Source organism: Paroedura picta, chromosome 10 (assembly GCF_049243985.1).
Source record: "Paroedura picta isolate Pp20150507F chromosome 10, Ppicta_v3.0, whole genome shotgun sequence".
Taxonomy (NCBI): Eukaryota; Metazoa; Chordata; class Lepidosauria; order Squamata; family Gekkonidae; genus Paroedura; species Paroedura picta.
The window spans coordinates 86,734,746-86,761,909 of NC_135378.1; the positions used below are offsets into that span (position 1 = coordinate 86,734,746).

Consider the following 27,164-nt stretch of genomic DNA (forward strand, 5'->3'; position numbering starts at 1 on the left):
GGGCGCCCTGGAAGCCTCGTCTCTCGCCCCCTCACAGCCAGCCTCACGCGCCAGACATGCCTCCCCGTTGCATGGGCCGCACGCTCCCGTTCCTTTCAGAGCACATGGTTCCAATTAGGGGAGCCAGTTAATTATTCTCCTCTCCCCCCATTCCTCCCCCCTCCCGCTCCTTGGCTGACGGGATCCAGCTGTTGCTGCAGGGAGGGAGGCGGGGGGGGGGGGTCAGCTTTCACTTTATCAGTCGGCATCTGAACCCCTGGCCCCCCTTGCTGTGGGGCCTCCCTCCCTTGAAGCTGCGGGGGGGGGGGGGAGGCAGGCCTATCCCAAAGAACTGGAGGGGCTTCGCCTCCTCTTCCAGTCATCGAGGGGCGTAATCCGCTGGGGAGGTTCTCTTGCACAAGAGAACGTCCCCGGTGGATGGAGCCTAGAGTTGCCAACTCCAGTTTGGGACATTCCTGGAGGTTTGGGGGTTGTGCCAGAAGAGGGCAAGTGAGGGCTCATGAGGGACCTCGGTCGCGTATGATGCCAGAAAGTCCACCCTTCAGAGGAAAACTGCTCTCTGCAGTCTGAGGACTGCCTGTCATTCCAGAAGATCTCCAGTTTCCACCTGGAGGCTGGCAACCTTGGCCACCTAATCACCATCTCCCACTCTGCTAGCCGTGCTCCAAGTCTGGTATTGCCTCATAAGCAAGGTTGACTCACAAGAAGAAGCCTTGGTTGTTACATCCTGAAGGAGTCCCAAAGCGGCTTCCAGTCGCCTTCCCTTCCTCTCCCCACAACAGACACCCTGTGAGGGAGGTGAGGCTGAGAGAGCCCTGAGATTACTGGAGAAGAAGAAGAGTTGGTTCTTATATGCTGCTTTTCTCTACCCGAAGGAGTCTCAAAGGGGCTTACAGTCGCCTTCCCTTTCCTCTCCCCACAACAGACAGCCTGCGAGGGAGGGGAGGCTGAGAGAGCCCTTAGATTACTGAAGAAGAAGAACAAGAGTTGGTTCTTAGATGCCACTTTTCTCTTCCAGAAGGAGTCCCAAAGCGGCTTCCAGTCGCCTTCCCTTCCTCTCCCCACAACAGACACCCTGTGAGGTTGGTGGGGCTGAGAGAGCCCTGAGATTACTGGAGAAGAAGAAGAGTTGGTTCTTATATGCTGCTTTTCTCTACCCGAAGGAGTCTCAAAGGGGCTTACAGTCGCCTTCCCTTTCCTCTCCCCACAACAGACAGCCTGCGAGGGAGGGGAGGCTGAGAGAGCCCTTAGATTACTGAAGAAGAAGAACAAGAGTTGGTTCTTAGATGCCACTTTTCTCTTCCAGAAGGAGTCCCAAAGCGGCTTCCAGTCGCCTTCCCTTCCTCTCCCCACAACAGACACCCTGTGAGGTTGGTGGGGCTGAGAGAGCCCTGAGAGAACTGCTCTGTGAGAATACCTCTAACAGGACTGTGAGTAACCCAAGGTTACCCTGCTGGCTGCATGTGGAGGAGCGGGGAATCCAACCCGGCTTGCCAGATTAGAGGTCGCCCCTCTTAACCACTACCCCAAACTGGCTCTCTGGGCTCGACGTGTACAAGACGAGGGAAACATGGATCAAGTATAGTTGCCACCTTCAGGCTAGGAAATTCCTGGAGATTTGGGGAGGGGAGGGGAGAGAACACCTTCCAGGGCAGCCCTTTTCACCAGGGGAACTAATCTCTGCAGTCTGGAGTTGGCAACCCGGGCCTTAAGAAAGCTTGAGCTGTTAGGGATCCGCTGTCTGTCCTTTCCCCCCTCTGAGCCCCTGGGATGTGCGGGAGCCATGCTCATTGCGCAGAGTCCATGTCTGGGGCAACAGAGCCTCCTGCCCCCGTGGCTGTTCCCTAAGTGAGTTTTGCTGTCTCCACCGCCTGTCGTGTTAATATTTCAGTGGGTACAAAAAGGGAAAGGATTTTTGAACAGGGGACTTTTAATGGAAGTGCCCCTGGGGAAGCTCACTCTGCATCCCCCCCCAGGTGGAGGGGGGGCCGGGAGGTGAACTAAAGAGGCTTCCTGATTAAAAAAACAGGTAAGTGGCTCAGAAGCTCAGAGAAGACAAGACCAGGCGAGGTGTAAAGCAGGTATCATGACAGATACAAGCAGAAGGAGAGGAGGAGGAGGTGGAGGAGTCCCAAAGGATCTTGCAAAACCCTTTCTCTTCCCACAGCAGTAAGGTAGATGAAGCTGAGAGAGCTCTGAGAGAACTGTGACAGGCCCAAAGTCACCCAGCTGGCGGCACGTAGAGGAGGAGCGGGGGATCAAAGCGGGCTCTCCAGATGAGAAGTTGGTGCTCCAAACCACCTTGGGGCCCAAAGAGAATATCAGGCCTGGTGAAAGAGCTCCAGAGGGGATGGAGCCAGGACAGAAGAATGTTGTCACTTTTGACTTTTGGACAGCAAACATACAAACAGCCCCCACCCCACCCCACCCCACCACGCATTTCCCCCTAAGGCTGCTTCTGCACAGGGAAGACCCTGCAATGTTTGGCAGCATAGACAGCTGAGAGAAGCGTTCCTGGTAGCTGGAGCTTTCACCAGCTAAGCCAGGCCGTTCCTTCTGGGCCTTGCACGGCGTCTTACCTATCTGGAGAGTATCCATTGCAGGTTCTCCAGACCCCGACATCTTCACATCACCTTCCCAGCTGCAAAAGAACAAGAAGGAGGAGCCGGTCATCAGGCATCCATGCACAGCTTCTGTGAGATGCTGCAATAGGTCTGGGACCCCTCTGGATGTCACAGCCCGCTTTCTCTAGAAGATGCCGAAGCCATTAATACCTGCCAGGCAAATGTACCTTATTGCAGCTAAGTGTGGGGGGAGTTTACCCCTTGGGTGCCCATCGTCTGCCTTCTCTGCACTTGGGTTTGGGCTAGTTGCCACTGATAAGACTTATCCTCCATGAATCCCCTTTTCAATGAAGTTTATTCCTGTGGACCAGGGGTAGTCAAACTGCGGCTCTCCAGATGTCCATGGACTACAATTCCCAGGAGCCCCTGCCAGCGAATGCTGGCAGGGGGCTCCTGGGAATTGTAGTCCGTGGACATCTGGAGGGCCACAGTTTGACTACCCCTGCTGTGGACATTGGCATCCTCTGGCAGCAAATCCCACCTGTTAATCACTCTCTGTGTAAAGCAGCATTCCCTTGTGTCCCTCCTGCACCTACTGCCCATCAGTTTCTTCGGATGCCCTAGAGTTCTTCTATTTTGGTATCTTTTGGGGGTCCACTCTCTCCATTGCATTGGTCATGTCCCCCCCTCAGCCATCTCTTTTCTAAACTGAAAACTCACGGACTCTCCAGCCTTTCCTCCTGCCCCCTCCTCATCTGGGTTGCCTTCTCTGCCCAGTTCCCGGCTCTGCGGGATCCCAAAGGAGGCCTTGCCCCTGATCTGCACAGGGTCACTGCAGCGCTGGCTGTTTTATTCTCAAACCCTTTCCCAATAATCCCTGACATCAGAGTCTGCCTTCTTGCCTCTGCCGCAGCACACGGGGCTGGCACTTTCCTTGAGCTGTCCACAAGGGCCCAGGATCCTTTTCCCTCTCAGTCTGTCCAGCAAGTTCAGAAGACAGGGGAATCCCGTTTGGGCCACTCCAGCCATGTAGCCCAGTGGTTAAGATCCGCCCCAAACCCCCCAGCTGCCTCTCAGCCTCTGCTGCCTACTCACTTTGCACGGGCCTCTCTCCGCCTTATTCCACCCACCACTCAGGGGTACGAAGGCCAGGCTGTCTTAGAGGGCTGTTGTACTTATTGATGGATAACAGACGTGAAGTGCTTTGAACGGCAGAAAGGGCTACATAGATGCTACACATTAGAGATCCCTTAAAATCCCCCCTCCAAAACATCCCTTTTCTCCAGGGGAACTGAGCTCTGTAGTCTGGAGAGGAGCTGGAATGCTGGGAGATCTCCAGGCCCCACCTGGAGGCTGGCATCCTTACAGCCTAGGTGCAAGGCGGAGCTTGAAGCCCAAATTTAAAACTTGCCCGCATCCTTCCAGCCCTTGATCACAGTCGGTATCAAGGGATAAATCTCTCCAGTCAAAGGGACTTGTTTGGGACAAGTTTCTGCCCCTCCTTTCCCCAAAGGGCTTGGGACAGTCAGCAACAGAGATCAAATAATTTTTTTAAAAGGCCCCAAAAAAGACTGTCAACAAAACCTATCGTATATCAAGAGATCAAAACCCAGCCCATCAAATGCCAACAGAAAAGGAGCATTTCCTCAATTAAAGAGAAAGACACACATCAGTGAACAGCAAAACAAAGTGAATTGCTCTTCCTGTGAGTAGAAGGTGCTTGAGGACAAAATGGCTGATGTGAGGTCACAGGCTCTGGGGTGGCCACCCCCCTCCTGGCCCCTGGAAGGGGTGCCAAATCCAGGCTGGGAAACTCCTGGAGATTAGGGAGGTGGAGGAACTTCAATGGGGTTTAGGGTCCCCCTTCCAAAGCGGCCTCTCTCGGAGAAGTGATCTCTGTAGTCTGGCAATGAGATGGATTCCAGAGGATGCCGAGGTCTCACCTGGAGGCTGGCATCCCTACACAGGCGACCCCAGAGGGCTGACACCGTGCAAAAACTGGACCAGTTGGCAGGGGAGGCCAGGTTGGCCAAGCCAAGGGAAGAGAGCAATGGGGTGGCACAAAGGGTTGCATCCTGAGGCAGGCATTCCCGGGCTAGGAGGGGCTTCTGGCCTCATGGCCAGTCCCTGGAGCAGAACCCAGAAGCAAAGAAGCAGCCCCCACCATTGGTTCAGAATCACAGAATCATAGAGTTGGAAGGGGCCACACAGGCCATCTAGTCCAACCCCCTGCTCAGAATCAGAATCATAGAATCCTAGAGTTGGAAGGGGCCATACAGGCCATCTAGTCCAACCCCCTGCTCAACGTAGGATCAGCCCAAAGCATCCTAAAGCATCCAAGAAAAGTGTGCATCCAACCTTTGTTTAAAGACTGCCAGTGAGGGGGAGCTCACCACTTCTTTAGGCAGCCTATTCCACTGCTGAACTACTCTGACTGTGAAATTTTTTCCCCTGATATCTAGCCTATATCGCTGTACTTGTAGTTTAAACCCATTACTGTGTGTCCTCTCCTCTGCAGCCAACGGGAACAGCATCCTGCCCAGGCTCAGCACAGGCTCAATTTGAAGCACTTTGAAGCTTCTGGGTCGTCTCCATGGGCAGCCCCATACTGAGCACGTTGCAGTAATCTAGCCTTGCAGCGAGGTGGATCGGCACAGCAGTCTTAAAGAAGGGACAAATGTCTCCGTTCTCATCCTCTTTGCTCTGTTCCTAGCAGTGTGCTCACTGGGACTCAAAGGCCGTTGTGGTGAAGAGAGAGGTCTTCTCTGCAGGTTGAAACCTGTTTCTCAGAGAGCAGGTCAAAGAGTCCCCCAAGCTCCGTTGCCTTCAAGCGGGTCGCCCTGTCGGCCTGAAGCAGCAGAACAATTTTAGACTCCAGGGGCACCTTTAAGACCAACCACACAAAAGCTCATACCTTGAACAAAACTTGGTTGGTCTTAAAGGTGCCCCTGGACTCCAAATTTGTTTTTTTGCCTGATCAGGCAGGGATAACTTTACCCCGCCTATCAGAAGAACCCCCTCTCCCCAGCCCCCAGCCCTTCCCCTCATCTGGATCCAATTTTAGCTTCTTTGCCCCCAGCCGTTTGACCTTTCCTGCCAAGCCCCCCCCCCCCCCGAGGACTGCACAGGCCAGCCATTAAAAGGCTTTAGAGAATAAAAACACTTCTGATCAGTGCTTTGAAAGAAGCATGTTAACCTGGCCCAGAGAAGAAGGCACCCTGTTTGGAGCTCCCTGGAGAAAGGGCAGGATAAAAACCCTCAGGAGCTCCAATGAGCTTGGGGGGGGGGGGCACCACACAGAAGTCCCTAAACTTCGGACACCCAAGCGCCTTGCTTGCGCGAGCAGGAGAGCACGGAGCAGGACCTCTCTATGGTTATGCAGTATGCACAATGGCCAGTTCTCACATTAATTAAGCAATCAATTCATTCATTCATTATAATTATAATCAGTCCACCTCAACCTCTAAACTGGAAGTTGTGGTTGATCCACGGTTGCCAATCTCCAGGCGATGGCTTCTGGGATTACAACTGATCAACTGGAGACAGAAATCGGTTCATCTGGAGAAACCTTTGGAAGGCAGCCTCTATGGGGTCTCTCCCCCCCCCCCCACTATGGTGTTATACTTGATTCTTGCAAGATCATGTTGGGGTCACAATAAAGAGCTGAAATGGACTCCCAGAATCCTGATTCAAGTGGGTCACCATGTTAGTTTGAAGTAGCACAAGAAAATTTGAGTCCGGTGGCACCTTTAAGACCAACACAGATTTTTTAGGCCGGAGGTTTTGTGTACACTCTTAGAGGGGTTATCGGACTCAGATTTTGTTGTCCCAATGTCCTGGTCACTCTGAGCCCCGGATCTAGCACACACCTTGTCCATTGGGGATAGGAGCAATCTTCACAATAAGAATCCGAGCCCACTAAAGACCTTTGATCCAAAAAGTGAACCAATTTTCCCAGATGTAAAAGGATATTTTTTTTATCTTGCTGCAACTGACAAAGGAAACATTCACTCAAGGCCAGAGCAAAGCAGATGGTTCTTCTTCCTGCAGAGTATAAGGGATGTTTCAGACTTGCAGGAGATTGTGACGGCCCCTTAGCGTAGGGTCTTGAAAAGGGATGGATGAAAAGTTTGATCATGGCTGGTGTGCGTCTTCCAGGCCGGGAGGCCACAGTCTGGTAGTTTTAGTTCCTGACGCTTCGCCAGTAACTTTGGCTGCCATCTTCAGAGGCAGGGCACAGCAAGATGGGAATCTCTCCTTGCCAAAGCATAGAGTGTATAAACAATTGCTGGACCTTTTGTTTATTTGTGTGTGTTTAAAAATGCACCACATTCCTGTCTTATCTGGGTGCCACACAGGCGATAGACTGTGACTAGGAAGTGCTTTTCCTGTGTCTGGATGGCAAGTCCATTAGAAAATATTTTCCCTATGTCTGGGTGGAGTTCATTAGAAAATCTACTAGTCAAGGTCTTGCCTATTTTATCCCATGAACCTATGTTTAGTGTTTCTAGAGTCCCATGTTTTTTTTATGCTGGCATTTTTAAGGGCTGGTAACCAGGTTTCATTGATTTTTTCAGACTCTCTTCTTTGTTGAAACTGTAACGGACCGGTGTCTGTGAATTCGAGGGGCTTCCTGTGTACTCTAACATCGTAGCTGTTCATGTTGTCCAATATTTCTGTGCCTCGGTTTATGTCCAGACTGTTCACTGGCTTTGGGTGATCATTGTTGAGAGATCCTCCCCGTCCAGAACGGATGCAGCTCTGATTGCCCGCTGGGGACGAGGAACTGGGGAAGGTGAACCAGCTCAGTTCTTCACGCCGCTTTCTCTTTCAGGGTTGAAGCTGCCAGTTCTTCCGCACATGCTGAGTAATGCACTTCCACCCCACTTTCAATGTGCATTTTTAATGTTCTTTTGCTGCTGGATTTTCCTGGAAAATCTCCTTCTAATGTGCACGGAAGATCCATTATCCAACATGTGCAGAATGAAAGGGTAAAATCTACCTGCAAACGGATGCTGAAGTGGATTGAAGGTGACTGCTGGGGTTCTAGGGTGGGATGACGGTTTACCTGCACCATGAGGGGGGGGGGATGCAGCAGACCTTTAGCCCAGGTAGAGAGAACGTGCTCAGCAACCCTTGAATTACAGCAGCCCTTCTGCCAAGCAAGAGAGGGACCACAGAGGGGGTTGCCACTGCTTTCCTCTGCACAGGAACCCTGGACGTCCCTGGCAGTCTTTCGCCCAAGTTCAACCCTGGGCAGACCCTGCTTAGCTTCTGAACTCAGACAAGATCGGCCTATCCCAATCCATCCAGACAGCCGGGCTAAAGGAAAGGGCTCAGCAGTAGAGCCTCTGCTTGGCAGGCAGAAGGTCCCAGGTTCAATCCCCAGCATCTCCAGGTGAAAGGACAAGGGTGGCAGGTGATGTGAAAGGCCTCTGCCTGAGACCCTGGGGAGCCATGAAGTGGAGCCACAGCTCAGGGGTGGAGCCTCTGCTTGGCATGCAGGAGGTCTCAGGTTCGATCCCTGTCAGCATCTCCAGTTGGAAGGACCAAAGAGCAAGTGATGTGAAAGGCCTTGCTTTGCCTGAGTGTGGAGAGCAGCTGCCAGCCTGAGTATGCGATGCTGACTTGAATGGCCCTAGGGCCTGACTCAGTATAAGGGGCACCACCTTGATGGGAAAGCTGCGAGTGGGCAGCTGGGAATGGCCTCAATGTCCCCCAGGGAGAAGAACTGGCAGCCCCCACAAAGCCTGGCTCAGAGGCAGCCCCGTAATTTCAACCAAGCGCAGTGAGTTTCAGGCACGGTGAAGAGGAGAGCCCGAAAGGCTCCGGGGCCGAATCCCCCCCTTCCCAGGGGCTCCCCAAACAGCCGAGGCCGGTTCAGCCGCTGAGGAAGGCATCCGGACTCCTCCCCCCTCCCCGCCCGGCTCTCCCTTTCGGGACCCCACCAGGCTGCGCCACAGAACCTTCCTGGGCGCGGGTGCCCTCGGGGTCTCCTATCTTCTTCCAGCCAGCCAAGTGGGCCCTGCCGCTGCCCTTGCGGCCACCGGCCCGGACCGGCGGCGAAGGCCTGGAGTCCCTCCGTGAACTGGCCGCACCATTCGTGGCCGAGGCTCACCGGCTGCTGGGGGCAGTGCGGTCCCCCTGGCGCTTCAGCCGCGGTCGTCTCGCCTGCAGAGGGAGGACGCGGCAAGGTGGGCATTCCGACCCCGTCACGGCCCACACTCGGCGAGGGGGCCAGCCCCACCTCTGCAGGCCACACCTCAGCCGCGGAAGACCCCCGACAGCCAGCCAGCCGGCCCGCCCGCCTTCCTCCAGGCGCCGTCTCGATCCGCCTTCGGCCGGGGAAGCCTTTCCCGCGGCGGCCGCTCTGGCCCCGTCCCGGACGGGCTCCCAAGGCCCGCGACGCCCCCCAAGCCCCCCCCCCCCCCAGCCTTGGTCTCACCTCGCACGCCGCCGGGGCCCGCCCAAGTGGCCTGCAGCGGGCGCGTCCAGCGCGGCTCCTCCGGCCCAGGCGGCCTCTCCGTCGGCGGCGCGCTCTGCCTTCCTCCCGGCCTGCCTGACGCCGGCCCCCGGCCCAGCCCAGCCCAGCCCAGCCCCGGCCCGCGCGGCCGCCCCTTCCAATGGCAAGAGGCGGCGGCGGCGGCCAGGAGGGGCGGGAGGGAGGCCCCGACGACGCCCCGCCGTCCTGGGCCAGCCTCTGGCAGCCGCGCGTCACCCCCGCCGGGCCGAGCGAGAAGGCGAGCGGGCGGGAGGCCGTCGGGGGCGCCCTGTGCGCGGCGGGAGAAAGCCCGGGCTCTGCGGCTGCCGTGGGGGCGCCCGGCCGTCCTTCCTGGAGCCGCCTGGCCCTTGGCCGGGGAGTGGGGGGGGGGGTAGGAGGGTCTCAGGCCGTCTAAGCCCGGGCCAGGCACGCTAGGAGCCGCTTTCCCCGACTGGCACAGGATGCCCAAGGCCAAAAGCACGTGGAAGGCGCACCATCCAGCGGGCGCAGATGGCTCCGGCGAGCCCGATCCCCTCCAATCCCAGGGTCAGCCCCGGTTTGCATGGGAGACCAAGGAAGAAGAAGAAGAAGAAGAAGAGCTGGGCTTTTATACTCCGCTTTCCACTACGCAAAGGAGTCCCTCCGCGGCTGACAAACGTCGTTCTGTTCCTCTCCCCACAACAGACACCCTGTGAGGGAGGTGGGGCTGAGAGAGCTTTGAGAGAACTGTTTTGCAAGAACAATTCTGAGAGAACTGGGAATCCAACCCAGTTCTACAGGTTAGAGTCTGCCACTACAGCACACTGGAGGACCAGGGTGCTGCACAGAGGCAGGAAACCAGTTCTCTTGGTCGGTTGCCCTGACCAGGCGAACCTGTTCTTGCCAGATCTTGGGAGCTAAGCAGAGTCTGTCTTGATTAGTGCTTGGATGGGAGGCCGGCAAAGAAGGGTTGCTGCGCAGGGGCAGGCAGGGGCCAGCCTTAGCCTTTTGCCTTAGCCTGGAACTGGCTAAGAAGAGAGAGAGAGAGAGAGAAGCAGCTCTGAGTCCTCCCGCCTGTGAAGGGGGAGAGAGGGAATCTTACCCCTTTCAGAGCTGGCTGCTTTCAGGCCCCCTCGGTCCCCCTCTGCTCTGCTCCAGTGCAGGTAAGTAATCTGAGACTCTGGACTTCCTGGTTCTGCCCCCCTTTGAGTGGCAACATCTGCTTTGAATACAAAGCTGCAACCTATGGGGGGGGTGCTGCTGAGCCCATGAGCCCACAAAAAGGTCCACAAAACTCAGTTTAGGCAGTTTGATTCTGCTTGAAAGAAGCAGCCCGGGTTGGGGGCGGGGCTGAACTTCAGGCACCTCCCCCCCCCCCCCCGCCATCTCCTGGTGCCAAGGAGTCTTCAAGATGGGGGAGCTTCAGGCCTCGTGGTTGGGCCTCGGATGCAGCAAGGGCTGCCAGTTAGGTAGAAGACCTTCCGTCTCCCCTTTGCTTTTCACCTTGAAACATGAAGACCCGGATCTTAAACACCCAAGCAGGGGCCGCTGCACCCTTACAGCATTCACGGGATAGTCCCATGGCCCCCTGGGGAGTTGTGGGCATTTAAACCTGGATCTGCCCAGAGTGACCCCATGCTGGTCACGGTTTGGGCCCTGTGCAGGTCTACTTGGAAAGGGTGCCTCGTTTCATTCGCAGGAAGCATTCTTCGGTTGAGGGGGTGATGCAGCAGAGATGAGGCCTTGGACGGGTCGGGCTTGTCTGTTCCCACGCAGCTGTTCTGAGGCCGCCCCCCCCCCCCCATGGAGCCCTCCCTTTGGCCTTCTCCGGGCCAGAGCTCCTCAGCCAGCAGGGAAGCCTCCACCTAGAGCCAGCCGAGCGAGTCCTTCCTCATCCTGGCCATGAATCAAAACGTGACGCGGCGTCTTCCTGTCCGGGGCCGGCCGAGAGACCCTCTGGAAGGAGGCGGGAAGCAGGGAGCAGGGACTGGCAGCCAAACCCACTGGAGCCGCAGAACGCGAAAAAGAGCTGGTGGGCTGCGAGGTGGGCTGCGGGAGTGGAGACCAGGAGTCCCCACGGAAGCCTTCCGAGTGGCGTTGGGCCAGCCGCACGCTGCCAGCCTGACCTACCTCACAGGGCTGTTGTGAGAGGAACGGGAGGACAGGAGAATGACACAAGCTGCTCAGGGCCCCCTGCTGGCAAACCAGGCAAGGAAACGGCACAGCCCCCTTGGAGACACCAGCCTGCCTGGGCTACTCCATGGCTGCCTGGATGAATCCCCAGGCCTGGCCCTGCCCCCCCCAGGAACACCCTGCTTATCGGCACCCACCACCCACCACAGCGCTCTGCCTGGAGCGGAAGCCCCCCCCCTCTTTTTTAACCAGTCTGCTCATGGGATGCAGGCCAAAGGCCCCCGCCCAGGGAGGGGCTGGGTGGCCTTCCTGTTTCACAATAGAGCTGAATGTTTATAAGTGCCCATTGAAAGACCTGGCCGTGCTAAAATCAACAGCTCCAGCCGGACGGAAGGCTGGGAAGGTCACAGCTGAGTCCCAGGCGGACCCCCTGCTTCCCCCCCCCAAGGTTTCCGGGACCCATCAGCGTTGGCTGGGCTCAGAGCTACGCTGGGGAGGGGCCAAGGGAGCCTGCCCCAGGCAGGACGGAGTGGGAGTCCAGGGGCACTTTGAGGACCAGCCAAGATTTAGTCCAGAGAGAGACTCCTGTGTGCTGCCCCTTTCAGCCCAACCAAGTGGCAGTCAAGGGATAAGCGTCCGTGTGCCCTGAAGGCAACTTTGCCGGCCTTGGGGGGGGGGGGGGGGCTGGGCTCCAACTTGTCTCCCGGGGAATTAGCCAACCTAGAGAGGGCAAGCCAGGCTACAGAGCTTTACCTGTTTTTAGTTTTTAATTCTATTTGTAGACCTCCCTCCCCTGGGACTCAGGGCGGTTCACATGGAACGTAAACAGAACATGGAACTGTGTGTCTGCATAACATAGAAATGGACTGCCACAATGATCACCATAACAGCCATAACCGAAGGTAACGGTCTAATCAGAAGAACGGTTCGAACAGGTCCAGGGTTCAGGTCGGGTGTGTGGATTCCTGGGAGGGAGGCTCGAGGCCCGGCAGGTGTTGCTGATTCTGGTCGACCTCCACCAAATGCCTGGTGGAAGAGCTCCCTTTTGCAGGCCCTGCAGAACTGTTTAAGCTCCATCAGGGTCCTGATCTCCTCCAGGAGCTCCTTCCACCAGGTGGGGGCCGGGATGGAGAAGGCTCTGGCCCTGGTCGAGGCCAGGTGGGCTTCTTTAGGGCCATTAGCCGGTTGGCAGTGGCAGAGTGCAGACCTCCTTGAGGGGTGTAGAAAGAGAGGTAGTCCCTCAGGTACACTGGGCCCTGACCATGTATGGCCTTGCAGATGATTACCAGAACCTTTAACATTACCTGGAATTCGACTGGTAGCCACCGCAGTTGATGGAGGATGGGACGAATGTGGGGCCTCCCTGGGGCTGCTGTGAGCACCCTGGCCGCAGCATTTTGGACCAGCTGTCGTTTCCGGATCAAGGCTAAGGGCAGGCCTGCGGAGAGTGAGTTCCAGGAGTCCACTCTGGAGGTGACCGTCACACTGTGGTTAGGTATTCCGGGGCCAAGCAGGGCGCTAGTAGTTTGACTTGGCGAAGGGGGTAGGATGCCAGCCGTGCTACTTGGGTGATTTGAGCCTCCTCAGAGAGGGAGATATCAAGAATCGCCCCCAGGTTCCTGGCCGTACTTCCATCCAGGTTGGGCAAGTGTGCTTCCTCCCATGGTCCCTTCCTGCCCAGTCTTTGCAGTGTTGAGCTTCAGAGGACTCTGCTTGAGCCATCTCGCCACTGCTTCCAGGCATCTGGCTAAGGGCTCCGGGGGAGAGTCAGGGCCGCCGTCCATCAGGAGGAAGAGCTGGGTGTCTCCTCTGGGCACAAGGGCCGCTTTGCAGGGTGCCCCCTGGGGCATCACACCCACCACCAAATATGCAGGAATTCCCCAGTCCCAAGATGGCAACCCCAGAGCCTGGCTAGTTAGGCTCAAGTCCAGGAGTGGGTCCCTGCAACGCCCCATGTCCCCGATGTGCAGTTGCCAACTGCAGATGTGGATATTCCTGGAGATTTGGGGAGGGGGGTGAGGTTTGCGGAAGGACCTCGGCCTTAGAGGCCCCCCGCCAAAGCAGCTGCTCCCTCCATCGAGCCCACCTAGAGGCTGGCAGCCCTGCTCGGGTGGCAGCGAGCGCCCGATCAAGATGTTGCTGGGGGGCTTAGCCAAAGGTCACAGAGACATTCTTGACCCCCAGGTTGCATCTCGGAGGGTCGGCAGAAAAGGGGGGGCGGTGCAGACCACAGCTGCAGGCAAAGGCTCAGCAAAGCCAAATTCCGTGCGGGAGGAAGGAAGGAAGGAAGACGGCGGACGAGGTCTTTGGAATCCTCCAGTCCGGCTGTCCTTGTTCCCCCCACGCTCCGCTGGCAGGGAGCCAGGCAGGCCGCTGGGTCCAGAGCACTGTTTGTCTTTGTAGTCAGGCTCTGCACATGGTTTCCAGGAAGCCCCGTGCAGCTCTGGGACATGCTTGGTAGGCCACGGGGGACCCCCAGAGGTGCCATTTCCCTTTGAAAAGAGCAGGTGGGGAGAGAGCGGGTGGGAAGGTGGAATGCCTTGCCAGAGGAGGTAGTGAAGGCCACAGGCATGGACAGCTTGAGAAGGGTCATGGGGGTTGAGGGGAGCCTCCCCATTCACAGGCGCCTAGCCTATGGGCCCCAGAGACAGGAGGCAACCTCAGGGGAAGGAAGACCTCAGCCCCTGTGCCCTGCCATTGGCTGCCCAAAGGAACTGGCTGGCCACTGTGTGAGGCAGGATGGACCTTCACTGGTCTGGCCCAGCAGGGCTCTTCTGATCATCAGATCCAGCAGGGCTCTTATCAGGGGAAGGCCTCGGCCTCTCTGCCCTCTTGTGGGTTGTCCAGAGGAACTGGTTGACCACTGCGTGAGACGGGAGGCTGGACTAGATGGACCACTGGTTTGATTCAGTAGGGCTATAAATGCAACTAATAAAAATAAACGAGTTTTAAGCTCCAGGCCCCACCTGGAGGCTGGCAACTCCTTGAAAGACCCTTAGCGGAGAGCCAGCTTGGTGTGGTGCTTAAATAGCATCAGCTTCTAATCTGGAGAACCCCACTCCTCCAGCTAGTTGGGTGACTTTGGGCTAGTCAGACTTCCTCAGAGCTGTTCTAGCAGAACAGTTCTCTCAGAGCTCTTTCAGCTCCACCTACCTCACAGGGTGCCTGCTGTGGGGAGAGGAATGGAGAGGTGTCTGGAAGCTGCTTTGGGGCTCTTTGGGGTAGTGAAAAGCGGGGTATGAGCTTGTCTCTCTTCTTACCAGCCTTATTTCTAATGGGCCCCTGAGAGCCTAAAGAACAAAGGCCCTGATCCGGGAAATTCACAGCTGCCTGCAAGTGCTTCTCCCACATGCTCAGAGGCCTCTCCAACTTCTTTGTCAGCTCAGTGGGGCTCCTGTGTTGTGATAGTAGGACTTCTGCTCTTGCCTTCCAGAGGCAGGATCCTTCCCACCAGGGGTGAAGGGGAAAGCTCAGGTGAATCATAGAATCATAGAGTGGGAAGGGACTTCTTGGGTCATCTAGTCCAACCCCCTGTGCTGTGCAGGACACTCACAACCCTCTCGCTCACCCACTGTCACCTGCCACCCTCTTGAGCCTTCACAGAATCGGCCTCTTCGTCTGATGGCTACCCAGCCTCTGTTTAGAAATTTCCAAAGATGGAGAACCCACCTCCTCCCGAGGAAGCCTGTTCCCCTGAGAAACCGCTCTGACTGTCAGGAACTTCTTCCGGAGGTTTAGACGGAATTTCTTCTGAATTAATTTCATCCCATTGGTTCTAGTCCATTCCTCCGGGGCAAGAGAGAACAGCTCTGCTCCATCCTCTATATGGCAGCCCCTCAAGTATTTGAATGAGCCTCTTGTGGCGCAGAGTGGTAAGGCAGCCGTCTGAAAGCTTTGCCCATGAGGCTGGGAGTTCAATCCCAGCAGCCGGCTCAAGGTTGACTCAGCCTTCCATCCTTCCGAGGTCGGTAAAATGAGTACCCAGCTTGCTGCTGGGGGGTAAACGGTCATGACTGGGGAAGGCACTGGCAAACCACCCCGTATTGAGTCTGCCATGAAAACGCTAGAAGGCGTCACCCCAAGGGTCAGACATGACTCGGTGCTTGCACAGGGGATACCTTTACCAAGTATTTGAAGATGGCTTTCATATCACGGCTCAGTCACCTCTCCAGGCTAAACAGACCAAGCTGCCCCAACCTTTCTTCATACGTCTTGGTCTCCCAACCCCTCCCCATCTGTGCTGCCCTCCTCTGGACACGCTGAGTCCCACTCAGCAGGAAAAGCCCTTGTTGGTGCCCAGCTGGGCCCCCAGATGCTGCCGGAGGGCGTGGCCCATGGAAGCTTCTTCCGGGATAAAACTTGGTTGGTCTTAAAGGTGCCCCCGGACTCAACCTTTGTTCTGCGGCTGCTGCAGGCCCACGTGGACCCACTCAGTATCCTGCTTCTACAACTGGGCAAGCTCTGCTCTATTGGCCAGCCTCCCAAACTTTGGGTACAGACTAGGAAGGGGGTTGGAGCAGCCTCTTTTGCATAAAGCAAACAGACAGCCCCTCGGCTGGGGCTGCCCCGATCTCCACGGGAGGCTTCGCCATCTGCCGAGGGAGAATCTAATGACCCGAGAAAAGTCCGGGTTCCCTTCAGCTTCCATGACGGCCCCCTCTTCCCCCCTCGGCCCTCCCTCGCATCCTTCCATGTTCTTTTCTCCTGGCTCCGGAGCGCAGCGGCCGAGGGAGAATTAGCTGCCGTCTGCAGGATGCAGAAAAGCTTTTAGCTCGGCCTGGCCGCTCGTGCCCCCGCAGCTTTGCCTGCCCCGCTCCTTAATTCCTTGACTGAGAGGTATAATTCCAGCCTGCTCTGTTTCCGCAGCGTCAGGCGAGCCGCAAACGTGTCCTCCCGCCTCCTGATGTGATCGCCCTTGGCAGAGGGGGATGTGAGCCCGTGTCGCACGACAGACCGAGCCTTCGGATACATCCCGGTGATCAGGTTGCCCAGCAGAGTGGTGCCAGTCCGGGGAGGGGGGACTGCCCAGGTTCTCTCTGGTAGACCCCCCCCCCACACACACAGAAGGAAAGGGAGCAAGCGGCCCGCCAGGCAGAGCCACAATTCCAAGGGTTGCCAACCTCCCAGCGAAGCCTGGTAAACCCCTAGAATTGGAGTGGATCTCCCGACTCCATGGCCTACTAGAGATGCTGTTGGTTGCTCTGACATCTCCCTTGTGATCTGCTTTGAGGCCGTTTCAGAGGAGGGCCATATTGGTCTACAGTGGGACGGCTGGAGGCAAGCCCAGGAAGCACCTTAGGGACCAGCAAGTTTTGGAGGGTAGAAGACCTTATCAGAAAAACCTCAGAAGAGCCCTGCTGGGTAGGCCAGGGAGGGTCCCTCCAGTCCAGCCTCCTGTCTTCTCACAAGATTATAATAGCAAATAGGTTTTTGTTTAGGCAGTCTTTTGAGCAGCGTCCACAGTGTGGTTTGATGGGTAAAGTGTTGGACTAGGACTTCCTTTTTTAAACCAGTTTGGTGTAGTGGTTAGGAGTGCGGACTTCTAATCTGGCTTTCCGGGTTCAATTCTGCACTCCCCCACATGCAGCCAGCTGGGTGACCTTGGGCTCACCACGGCACTGATAAAACTGTTCTGACCAAGCAGGAATATCAGGGATCTCTCAGCCTCACCCACCTCGCAGGGTGTCTGTGGTGGGAAGAGGAAAGGGAAGGTAACTGGAAGCCACTTTAAGACTCCTTCGGGTAGCAAAAAGCAGGCCCTAATCCCCACTGTGCTGTGGCAGCTTGCTGGGTGACCTTGGGCCCGTCTCGCCCTTTCAGCTTACCCTACCTTACAGGGTTGATGTGAGTACAAAACAGAGGAGAGGAGAACAAAGCCAACTGCCTTGGGTCTCCACTGAAGAGAAAGGTGGGATAAATAAATAAATAAATGAATGAATGAATGAATGAATGAATGAATGAATGAATGAATGAATGAATAAATGAATAAATAAATAAATGCCCCCAGTGGAATGGACCTGTTGGTGCCGGAGAGGTGGCCATCTGACGGAGAAGCTGATTCTGTGAAGGCTCAAGTGGGTGGCCGGTGACAGTGGGTGAGTGAGAGGGTTGGGAGTGTCCTGCATAGTGCGGGGGGTTGGACTAGATGACCCAGGAGGCCCCTTCCAACTCTAGGTTTCTGTGATTCTCTGGCCATGAGTATCTCCAGCTTCTCCAGGCGAATTTTTAAAAACCACCACCCCAGGACAGCTTGCTTGGACTTCTCTCCGGGAAGGGCCCTCTCGATGTGCTGTTATTGGAGATCTTTTCTGACAGGCCTGGCCCGATCTCGCTCTTGAACACTCTGTTCTGATGTGGCGAAGAACATCTCCTCCCCTTTCCCCTCTCGCTAGGAGTGTCTCCCCCCCTCCAGGAGAAATGGAGCCGGAGCAAAGTGGGCAAGCGGGCCTGCGCTGGCGTGTCTTTGTCACAAAGAGTTAGGCGCAGAGGGGCTTGAGGGACAGAAGCCCCTTTCTGCTCTCCGGACTGGGTAAATGGAAACCATGTCTAGCTATTACGGCTAGGCTTGTCCTGTCAGGGCTCTCTTACCGAATCACTGGCATTTACAGCTCTTTGGAATGGAGATCCCTCGTCTTTACACGCTCCCTGGACCATTAGCCTGAGACAGAAGACCCCGAGGAACTTGGTGGGATGTTTGGGTTTTATTTCTTTCTGTTTCTCAGAAAGGGGCTTTGGGAGGCAGACAGGACCTTCCGCCTTGCCAGAGAGCCCCTGCCCCTTTGGTCGCTGCCCCAGAGGGGAATGTGGTGGCTGGGGACAAAATGAAGCAAGCAGGCCCTGCAAGGCTGGTCAGGCTGCAGGCGGTCTCCACTGAAACTGGAGCAAAGCTAAGCAGCCCTTGCAGCTGCACCAGGCTTGTCTGGAGGATGTTTTAGTGTCCCAACCCTCCCTCCCCCCCCCCCCACACACACACACAAACACGTCCATGCTGGGTTGAGTGAAGTTTGAGTCCAGGGGCACCCTTGAGACCAGTGGAGCTTTCTGCAGCAGATGGCATTCGGCCTTCAGTCGCTTCCCTTGGGGTAGCTGCAGGTGTCTGGGTATAAACATTTGTGCACATGGACACTTTGTCATAGAACAGAATCCTAGAATCCTAGAGTTGGAAGGGACCTCCTGAGTCATCCAGTCCTACCCCCTGCACCATGCAGGACACCCACAACCCTTTCGCTGACAGTGTAACCTGACATCCCCATGAACCTTCCCAGAATCAGCCTCTCTGTCAGATGGCTCTCCAGCCTCTGTTTAAGAATCTCCAAAGATGGAGAACCCACCACCTCCCAAGGAAGCCTGTTCCACTGAGGAACCGCTCTGACTGTCAGGAACTTCTTCCGGATATTTAGAGGGAATTTCTTTTGCATTAATTTCATCCCATTGGATCTGGTCCGTCCTTCTGGGACAAGACATCTGACGGTGTGCATGCACACAAAACTTGCAGCTTGAATAAAACTTGGTTGATCTTCAAGGTGCTCCTGGGCTCACACTGTATTCTGGTTTCTAGAATATCCACAGGGACCATTTAGAAGGTTCGTCTGCAGGAGCTCAGCTACATTTGAAGCCAGCGGCTCCTTTGAGACCAGCGATATTTCAGGGGATGAGTTTTTGAGAGTCCGGACACCCTGTCAGGTATAGAGAACAGAGCTTTGACCCTTGAAAATTCGCCCCTGGACTCAAATCTAGCTACAGTTTAAAAATCTCCTCCTACATCAATATGGAGGTTTTCCACCTCAGGGACTGCCTGGTCCTCTTCAGCTGGACCCTCAGGATGCCGTGCAGAGGCACTGCCACTAAGCAACCCCCTAATCAACAGAGATCCGAACGGAAGAGGCTGCCTTCTACTGAATGAGACCACTGGACCATCAAGGTCAGAACTGTCTCCTCAGACTGGCCATCCCTCTCCAGGGTCTCAGGTCTTCCCCATCACTTCCTGCCTGGTCCTTTCTAACTGGAGATGCTGCCGGGGACTGAACCCGGGACCTCCTGCAGGCCCTCACCTGGTAAGTAGCATCCCACGAACAGGCTGCCTTTCCCCCTCCAGAGGACCCTGCCCTGTGTGAGAGAGAAAGATGCCAGCCTCTCCCAAGGGCGGGGGGCGGGGGGGGGGAATCCCTTCCCCTGCAACAGAATCGAGCTTTTCCTGAGCCCCTTTGTTGGTGCCTCCAGCGCCGCCTTTTTATGGCTCTTGCTCTGCTCTTATGGATGGGGGGGGGGCGGCCAGGACACCCCCACTCCACCCCCAGTAACAAGGTGCAGGTGGAATCCATCGACCAAGAGCCCCCAGAGCGGTCGGCCTGGAAAGTCTCAGCTGCAGACACGTTAGCAAGTCGGAGGGCCGCTGGGGGCAGGGGAGGGGGGAGATCAGGTTTCTGTGTTTGGGCTGGGCTGGAGAGGCACATTACGGAGGAGCCCCCCCCCCCCATTGCCAGCAGCCAGGCCTTTGAGACATAGCACAGGCGTTCAAACACACATACCTCATTCGGCAAAGCGGGGGGGGGGTAGGGGGGGCTTCCTTGCTAGATGCTCGCTCTGGATCCTGGTGGCAGAAGAAGAGGAGGAGGAGGAGGAAGACATAGAAGAAGAAGAGGAAGAGGAAGAGGAACTGAATCTGAGTGAACTGGGACTGGCCTCATGGGTCCAAAGACGGCTTGCGATCACCTTCCCTTGTCTCCTTCCTTGAATAAAACTCAGTTGGCCTTAAAGGTACTACTGGACTAAAAAACATTTCCCCACCACAGATACCCTGTGAGAGCTCTGGAAGAACTGCTCTATAAAACATCTCTCGGAGAACAGTGTCTGGCCCCAGATCTTCCAGCTGGCTGCATGTGGAGGAAGAGTGGGGAATAAGATTGCGTGAATCGGGTGGAAAGGCAGAAACCGACCCCTCCAGCAGAACAGGAGGGAAAGAAAAAAGGCAGCAAAGAGCCAAGGAGCGCGTGTTGGTGGTGGGTTGTTTTGGATCCCTGACAGAAGGAGAGGGAGGTGCTTGGGGGTCGGGTTTCATTGGTTTGAGGCCTGCGCATGAAGGGGAGAGGGTTGCTGCCTGGCTCCAGCGACTCCCTGGGCGTCCCATGTTTAGCTTTGGCATTCTTTCGGAAAGAGCTTCCCTCCCTGAGATTCCTGGACCTTCTGGCGCCCCCCCCCTCCCACAACCCCCCTGACCACACTTGGCCCAGGCAAGATTTCCTTTCTCTAATGGAAAGACCCATCTGGTGGCTGGGAAGGACGCCCCCCCCCCGTCCCCCAAATGAGAACAAACTTTGGAGCATCCGGGTGGTTTTTATTGTACAATTTGCAAAACAATCAGCTTTGCTCTTTCTCTCTCTCCCCTCCCCTGGAAGGGGCCCAAATGGGGAATATCCTTGTTCCAGGGCTAAATGTTTCAAGGAGTTCGGGATGACTGGGGGTGGGGGGGGGGTGCTTGTCGTGACACGCTTCCTGGAAATGGGAGGCAGCCAAGAACTCCAGCTTTAGAAAGGCTCCATGACATATTTCTCCCGCCTGAAGAAGCAAGTCGTGACTCCCGAGAGCTCCTCCCCTGCCCCAAAGTCTGTTAGTCCTGAAGGTGCTCCTGGACACTGGCTCTTTTCTCTCTGAAGAAGTGAGCAGAGACTCCCAAGAGCTCCTCTCCTGCCCCAAGGTCTGTTAGTCCTGAAGGTGCTCCTGGACTCTGGCTCTTTTCTCTCTGAAGAAGTGAGCAGAGACTCCCGAGAGCTCCTCCCCTGCCCCAAGGTCTGTTAGTCCTGAAGGTGCTCCTGGACACTGGCTCTTTTCTCTCTGAAGAAGTGAGCAGAGACTCCCGAGAGCTCCTCCCCTGCCCCAAGGTCTGTTAGTCCTGAAGGTGCTCCTGGACTCTGGCTCTTCTCTCTCTGAAGAAGTGAGCGGAGACTCCCGAGAGCTCCTGCCCTGCCCCAAGGTCTGTTAGTCCTGAAGGTGCTCCTGGACTCTGGCTCTTCTCTCTCTGAAGAAGTGAGCGGAGACTCCCGAGAGCTCCTGCCCTGCCCCAAGGTCTGTTAGTCCTGAAGGTGCTCCTGGACTCTGGCTCTTCTCTCTCTGAAGAAGTGAGCAGAGACTCCCGAGAGCTCCTCCCCTGCCCCAAAGTCTGTTAGTCCTGAAGGTGCTCCTGGACGCTGGCTCTATTCTCTCTGAAGAAGTGAGCAGAGACTCCCGAGAGCTCCTCCCCTGCCCCAAAGTCTGTTAGTCCTGAAGGTGCTCCTGGACACTGGCTCTTTTCTCTCTGAAGAAGTGAGCAGAGACTCCCGAGAGCTCCTCCCCTGCCCCAAGGTCTGTTAGTCCTGAAGGTGCTCCTGGACGCTGGCTCTTTTCTCTCTGAAGAAGTGAGCAGAGACTCCCGAGAGCTCCTCCCCTGCCCCAAGGTCTGTTAGTCCTGAAGGTGCTCCTGGACTCTGGCTCTATTCTGTCTGAAGAAGTGAGCAGAGACTCCCGAGAGCTCCTCCCCTGCCCCAAAGTCTGTTAGTCCTGAAGGTGCTCCTGGACACTGGCTCTTTTCTCTCTGAAGAAGTGAGCAGAGACTCCCGAGAGCTCCTCCCCTGCCCCAAGGTCTGTTAGTCCTGAAGGTGCTCCTGGACGCTGGCTCTTTTCTCTCTGAAGAAGTGAGCAGAGACTCCCGAGAGCTCCTCCCCTGCCCCAAAGTCTGTTAGTCCTGAAGGTGCTCCTGGACGCTGGCTCTTTTCTCTCTGAAGAAGTGAGCAGAGACTCCCGAGAGCTCCTCCCCTGCCCCAAGGTCTGTTAGTCCTGAAGGTGCTCCTGGACACTGGCTCTTTTCTCTCTGAAGAAGTGAGCAGAGACTCCCGAGAGCTCCTCCCCTGCCCCAAGGTCTGTTAGTCCTGAAGGTGCTCCTGGACGCTGGCTCTTTTCTCTCTGAAGAAGTGAGCAGAGACTCCCGAGAGCTCCTCTCCTGCCCCAAAGTCTGTTAGTCCTGAAGGTGCTCCTGGACGCTGGCTCTTTTCTCTCTGAAGAAGTGAGCAGAGACTCCCGAGAGCTCCTCCCCTGCCCCAAGGTCTGTTAGTCCTGAAGGTGCTCCTGGACGCTGGCTCTTTTCTCTCTGAAGAAGTGAGCAGAGACTCCCGAGAGCTCCTCCCCTGCCCCAAAGTCTGTTAGTCCTGAAGGTGCTCCTGGACGCTGGCTCTTTTCTCTCTGAAGAAGTGAGCAGAGACTCCCGAGAGCTCCTCCCCTGCCCCAAGGTCTGTTAGTCCTGAAGGTGCTCCTGGACGCTGGCTCTTTTCTCTCTGAAGAAGTGAGCAGAGACTCCCGAGAGCTCCTCCCCTGCCCCAAAGTCTGTTAGTCCTGAAGGTGCTCCTGGACGCTGGCTCTTTTCTCTCTGAAGAAGTGAGCAGAGACTCCCGAGAGCTCCTCCCCTGCCCCAAGGTCTGTTAGTCCTGAAGGTGCTCCTGGACACTGGCTCTTTTCTCTCTGAAGAAGTGAGCAGAGACTCCCGAGAGCTCCTCCCCTGCCCCAAAGTCTGTTAGTCCTGAAGGTGCTCCTGGGCTCTGGCTCTTTTCTCTCTGAAGAAGTGAGCAGAGACTCCCGAGAGCTCCTCCCCTGCCCCAAGGTCTGTTAGTCCTGAAGGTGCTCCTGGACGCTGGCTCTTTTATCTCTGCCCTGTATAGCAACCCTGGACTTCCTTGGTGGCCTTCCAGCCACATCTTAACCAGAGACTGAGCTTGGGCTAGCCTGGGCTTTCCACATCAGGGGCAAAGCAGCTTAGAGAGGTGTTTTCTGGCAAAAACCAAGCAGGGAAGAACAGATGCAGGCTTTCCTCTCTCCCCTGGCCTTTCCCCGCCTTCACAAGCACTCCTGGCAGCAGGAGGGGCCCCAGAGACAAACTCACATCCCCAAACAAGCATCGGGTGTTGCTGAGGCCGCCACACCTGCAAGTCACAGTTCATGCGCATGAATGAAAGACAGAAAACCCCTTGCCAGAAGATCCAAGGCATCGGCTGTAAATAGAAGTACATTTCACGTTCTCCTTTCTCCCTGGGCAGGAGCATTAACTTCTTAGCCAGTCCCTCTGAGCTTCTCTCTGGCCAGTTACTTGCTTGGGGTTTCAGAGCTGTGTCCGTGGCACCTGTCCCCCTGCTTGTTGGTCAGCCTGTCTCACCACAGTTGTCTTATCTCCTCGTACCAGGCAGGGGAATGACCTTCTCCAGCACACCTCTCTTGGCTTGAATCGCAGGCGAGGCTGAAGGGAGGGACCCCTCGGGACCTTGCTAGGGGCAGCTCTGGACTAGCACAGCACAATTTGAAACCTGGGGCACCTTAGAGACCAAGAGGGCATTCAGGGTGTGATTTCCAGGGGACCATCAGGTATCTGACGAAGGGTGCTTTGACCCTTGAAATATCCTCTCCCTCCCCCACCCCCAAAATCTTGTCGTTGTATCGAGAAGTTCTCTGAAATTGTCAGGACCGAAGGGCTCTTGCTGGACAGGCAGATGGTAAAATGTTCCAGCAGGTAAATCTCTCGCCTGGCAGCTGGACTCTGGAGGCATGTTGATCATGCTTGGGAGGCTCCAGTGTTTGCCAGCTGATAAGAAAATGCCAGAGAGCAGAGCCTCCTGGGAAATTCTACGGCAAGAGACTTGCAAACGGATGCCCTTGCTCCCTCCACCCACCGAGGCACAGGGATGGGACGGCATTCCAGTTCGGGCAGCGAGGATTCAAAAAATGCCTCTTCTTGCTCCTTGGAGAGAGTTTGTCTCTTGGTGTCTCATATTCCAGAGATGCTTTAGCGAGCCAGGCCTCTCCCCCTCCTCAGAGAGGAATGCAAACAATTCCAAATGGGATTCCTGCAAGGAGGAGGCGTGAGCAGCGGAAAGGTGACCCCACCACAGTTCTGGGCTAATCGTGGCACGTGTGGGGTATGACTGGATTCATTTGAGCCCTGCATTTCTCCAAAACGGCAGCCCAAAGCAGCTTACTTGGCTCCCCTCTTTCCCGTTTATCATTGCCACAACTCTGCAAGGGAGGTTAAAAGGAAAAGAGAGGGGCTTTTTTGTACTTTTCACTGGGAGGTAGGTGGGGCTGAGAGAGCTCTGAGAGAACTGGGACTGCCTCAAAATCACCCAGCTGACTGCAGGTGACTAGTCAGTTGCAAAATGGCTTCAATACTCAACAAATTATTTATTATTTATGTAGCTGGTGCTGTGTACTTTGCATATCTGAACTCTGCCAATCCTCCAAGTTTCCCTGGAGGTTGGGAACTGTGGGCAGAGGATTGCACCTCTCACGCTAATGGGGAGCATCTGCACCCATCCTTGGGCCACCCAGCCCAGCCCCTTGCACATATTTTGGAAATGGAAATGGCAGAGAGGGAGAATTGGTGTGGAGTCCCTTCATGTATTTCTTCCAGGTTGGTGCAGTGGTTAAGAGTGGCAGTTTCTAATCTGGCAAGTCGTGTTTGATTCCCCACTCCTCCCCGACATGCAGCCAGCTGGGTGACCTTGGGCTTCCCACAATACTGAGAAAGCTGTTCTGACTGAGCATTAATATCACGGCTTTCTCAGCCTCACCCTCTTAGGATGTCTGTGGTGGGGAAAGGAAAGGCAAATGTAAGCCACTGAGACCCCTTTAGGCAGGGAAAAGGGGCATATAAGAACCAATTCTTCCTCCTCCTCCTCCTCCTCCTCCTTTCTTTGCCTCCTTCAGAGTCCTCCCCCGGTCAGGAAGTAGATGGAGGTTTCTGGCTGAGACAGTGGAGGGGAGGTCAACCTCTCACTGCTTCCTACAAGCCGAAATTGGGAGCAGATTGCCTTCTCGCCTGTGCTGATCTCAGCAAGTGAAACTAGCCGAGTCAGCCCCTGACACACGGGATGGGAAGGCCGCAGTCTGCAGGAAGAGGTGGGTTGCCCCGAAAGGCGGAAGCTGCATGTGACGGGGGCAGGGGGGGACAGGGTCCTTCCTAAAGCATCCCAGAGAAGAAGCAAGAAACGCCCAGGCCACTGTCCAGTCTGTTTATCCATCATTATAACAACGACAAACTTTATTCTTGTATCCTGCCCTTACTGGTAGCTCAGGGCGAGTAACAGCTTGGGTTAAAACAACTGGATTTTAAAGACCAGTAAGTCATTAAAACATCAATGCAACTTGGGGGTAGGATTTCAGATCTTCCTGGGATCTTCTCCTTCTGCAGCGAGGCCAGCACTTTTGGGTCCCACAGATATGCCGATCCCAGCCCGTTTAGGACTTTACAGGCTAGTCCCAATCCCTTGAACATGATCCGGTCTCCAATGTGGAGCCAAAGCAGGCGGGGGGGGGGGGGAGCATTGCTGTCATGTGTGCTTTCCACTGGGACAGATGCCCAAAAAGGAGCCCCAAAAGGAGGCTGAATAAAATCCTCCGCGTTTACTACAAGGAGCCAACCTCTAAGTGAGCTATGAGCCGGCTTGCTGGGGTGAGGGAAGGATATAAATTGAACAGATAAATAAATGGCCCCAAGGACTCTTTGGTGTTATCAACAAGAAAAATATTCATCCAGCTTCACACAGTTATCCCATGGTTGATCTCCGTGGTTAAGATGTTCTCCAGTTCATGGAATCTCTCCCGTTTGTTTTGATAGCAACTGCGTGACAGAGTCCCTTGGTGCCTAGTGGGGCCGTACCCCAAAACACACCAGACCGGGAAACCTTTTTATGCGGGGTTCTTTTTAGCTGCCGTGAAAAGAAAAGGTCAGAGGGGGACAGAGTGTCCGAAGAATAGAGGGTTCCACCGGGTTTTCAGCATCTGCCTCCCAGGGCTGGCTCAGATGCCTGGAGGAACGCCCCAATGCCCCTCCTTCAGTGTCCAGGACCACCCCAAGGTCTCCAGGCTGGCCCTGGAGCCTCTGATATGGCATGGGGTCAGCACTCACCCCCAAGTTGGCATCATCCAGAGCCCATTCCTCCACCTCCCTCCTTCTCAAGGCACCGGAGGTCTCCGGAAAAGTTTGTCAAGCAGCCCCTGTAGTTATCTCTAGGGTGTCTGTCTTTGGTTCAGTGCTAGCACTTCCCTGACCCACATTCCAGGGGGACAGCCTCGCACTGGCTGCTCTTCCCATTGGCTGGCCAGAGGCAGGCACAGAGAGGCATCTTTCTCCTGCAGGGAACGGCAGAATATCTAAGGGAGAGTCAAAAGCAAGCTCGCGTGCAAAATCATCACCAGTTTCCAAGAAGCACCTGATATTATTATTCATTCATCAATTAATTAAATGTATAGCCTGCCTCCCTCCGAAGACTCAAGGCGGGTTACATAAAAATATAATTCCATAAAACCCCCGAGCCAGTATAACTCCCAAGGTACCAAGATGGCCAATTATTCGATACTGGAATCAATTCAGAATCCTGTTATCACCACCCGTCCATTGCTGTCAAGATGCGACTTTCACTTCCAATTGTCTTGACCTGGCTGTATTTACTGCCTGATGCAGCCTCTCTCGACCTTTTTTTTACCTTCGAGAAACCCCTGGAACATTCTCCAGGCTTCTATGGTTGGGAAGCAGAGCTGTGCGCAGAGCTGCCCTGGGTCCCTCCCTGATGGCCAAATAGCCCCCCACCCCCTCCAGGCCCATCAGTGGCCATTTTGGGAGGGGAGGGCAGGTCGATAGGCAATATCTGGTCATATCGCCCGAGAAAAATTTAACACATTATATACACACAAACACACACACACACACACACACACACATATAATTAATTAACTCCCACCCCCTCCGGGAGACCTTTCCAGGCTATCAAGAAACCCTGGTGTGAAATAACAGCTGCAGTGTGACACCATAAATATTGTACTGTTGAAGAGACAGATCTGGTGACCTTACTCAGTGCATTTAGCCGACTTGAACACTCAGCTGTTGCCGATTCCCACGCCACTTGCCTGATGCTCGGAGCAGCAGTGGGGCACATAAGGAAGCCCCAGAGTCTCGGACAGCTGGGCAGGGTATCACTTCCAGGGGGAACCTAGGA

At 55.5% G+C, this 27,164-nt stretch overlaps 1 protein-coding gene across 5 annotated transcripts in view; it reads right to left on the minus strand.

Annotated features, from left to right (window-relative positions):
- The window catches only part of HSPA12B (heat shock protein family A (Hsp70) member 12B), a 26,406-nt gene extending 17,129 nt beyond the window's left edge, over window positions 1-9,277 (minus strand). The window contains exons 1-3 of one of the 5 annotated variants that reach the window (XM_077301308.1): window positions 9,010-9,277; window positions 8,683-8,735; window positions 2,580-2,641 (exon numbers count right to left, since the gene is read on the minus strand). In XM_077301308.1, coding sequence (XP_077157423.1) covers window positions 2,580-2,622 — 43 coding nt within the window. In that variant the 5' untranslated portion in view covers window positions 2,623-2,641; window positions 8,683-8,735; window positions 9,010-9,277. Of the gene's footprint in view, window positions 1-2,579; window positions 2,642-3,659; window positions 3,741-8,512; window positions 8,640-8,682; window positions 8,736-9,009 lie in introns of those variants that run through there. The other 4 variants (XM_077301310.1, XM_077301311.1, XM_077301307.1 and 1 more) reach the window with 4 other exon arrangements.
- Between the last annotated feature and the right edge of the window lie 17,887 nt (window positions 9,278-27,164).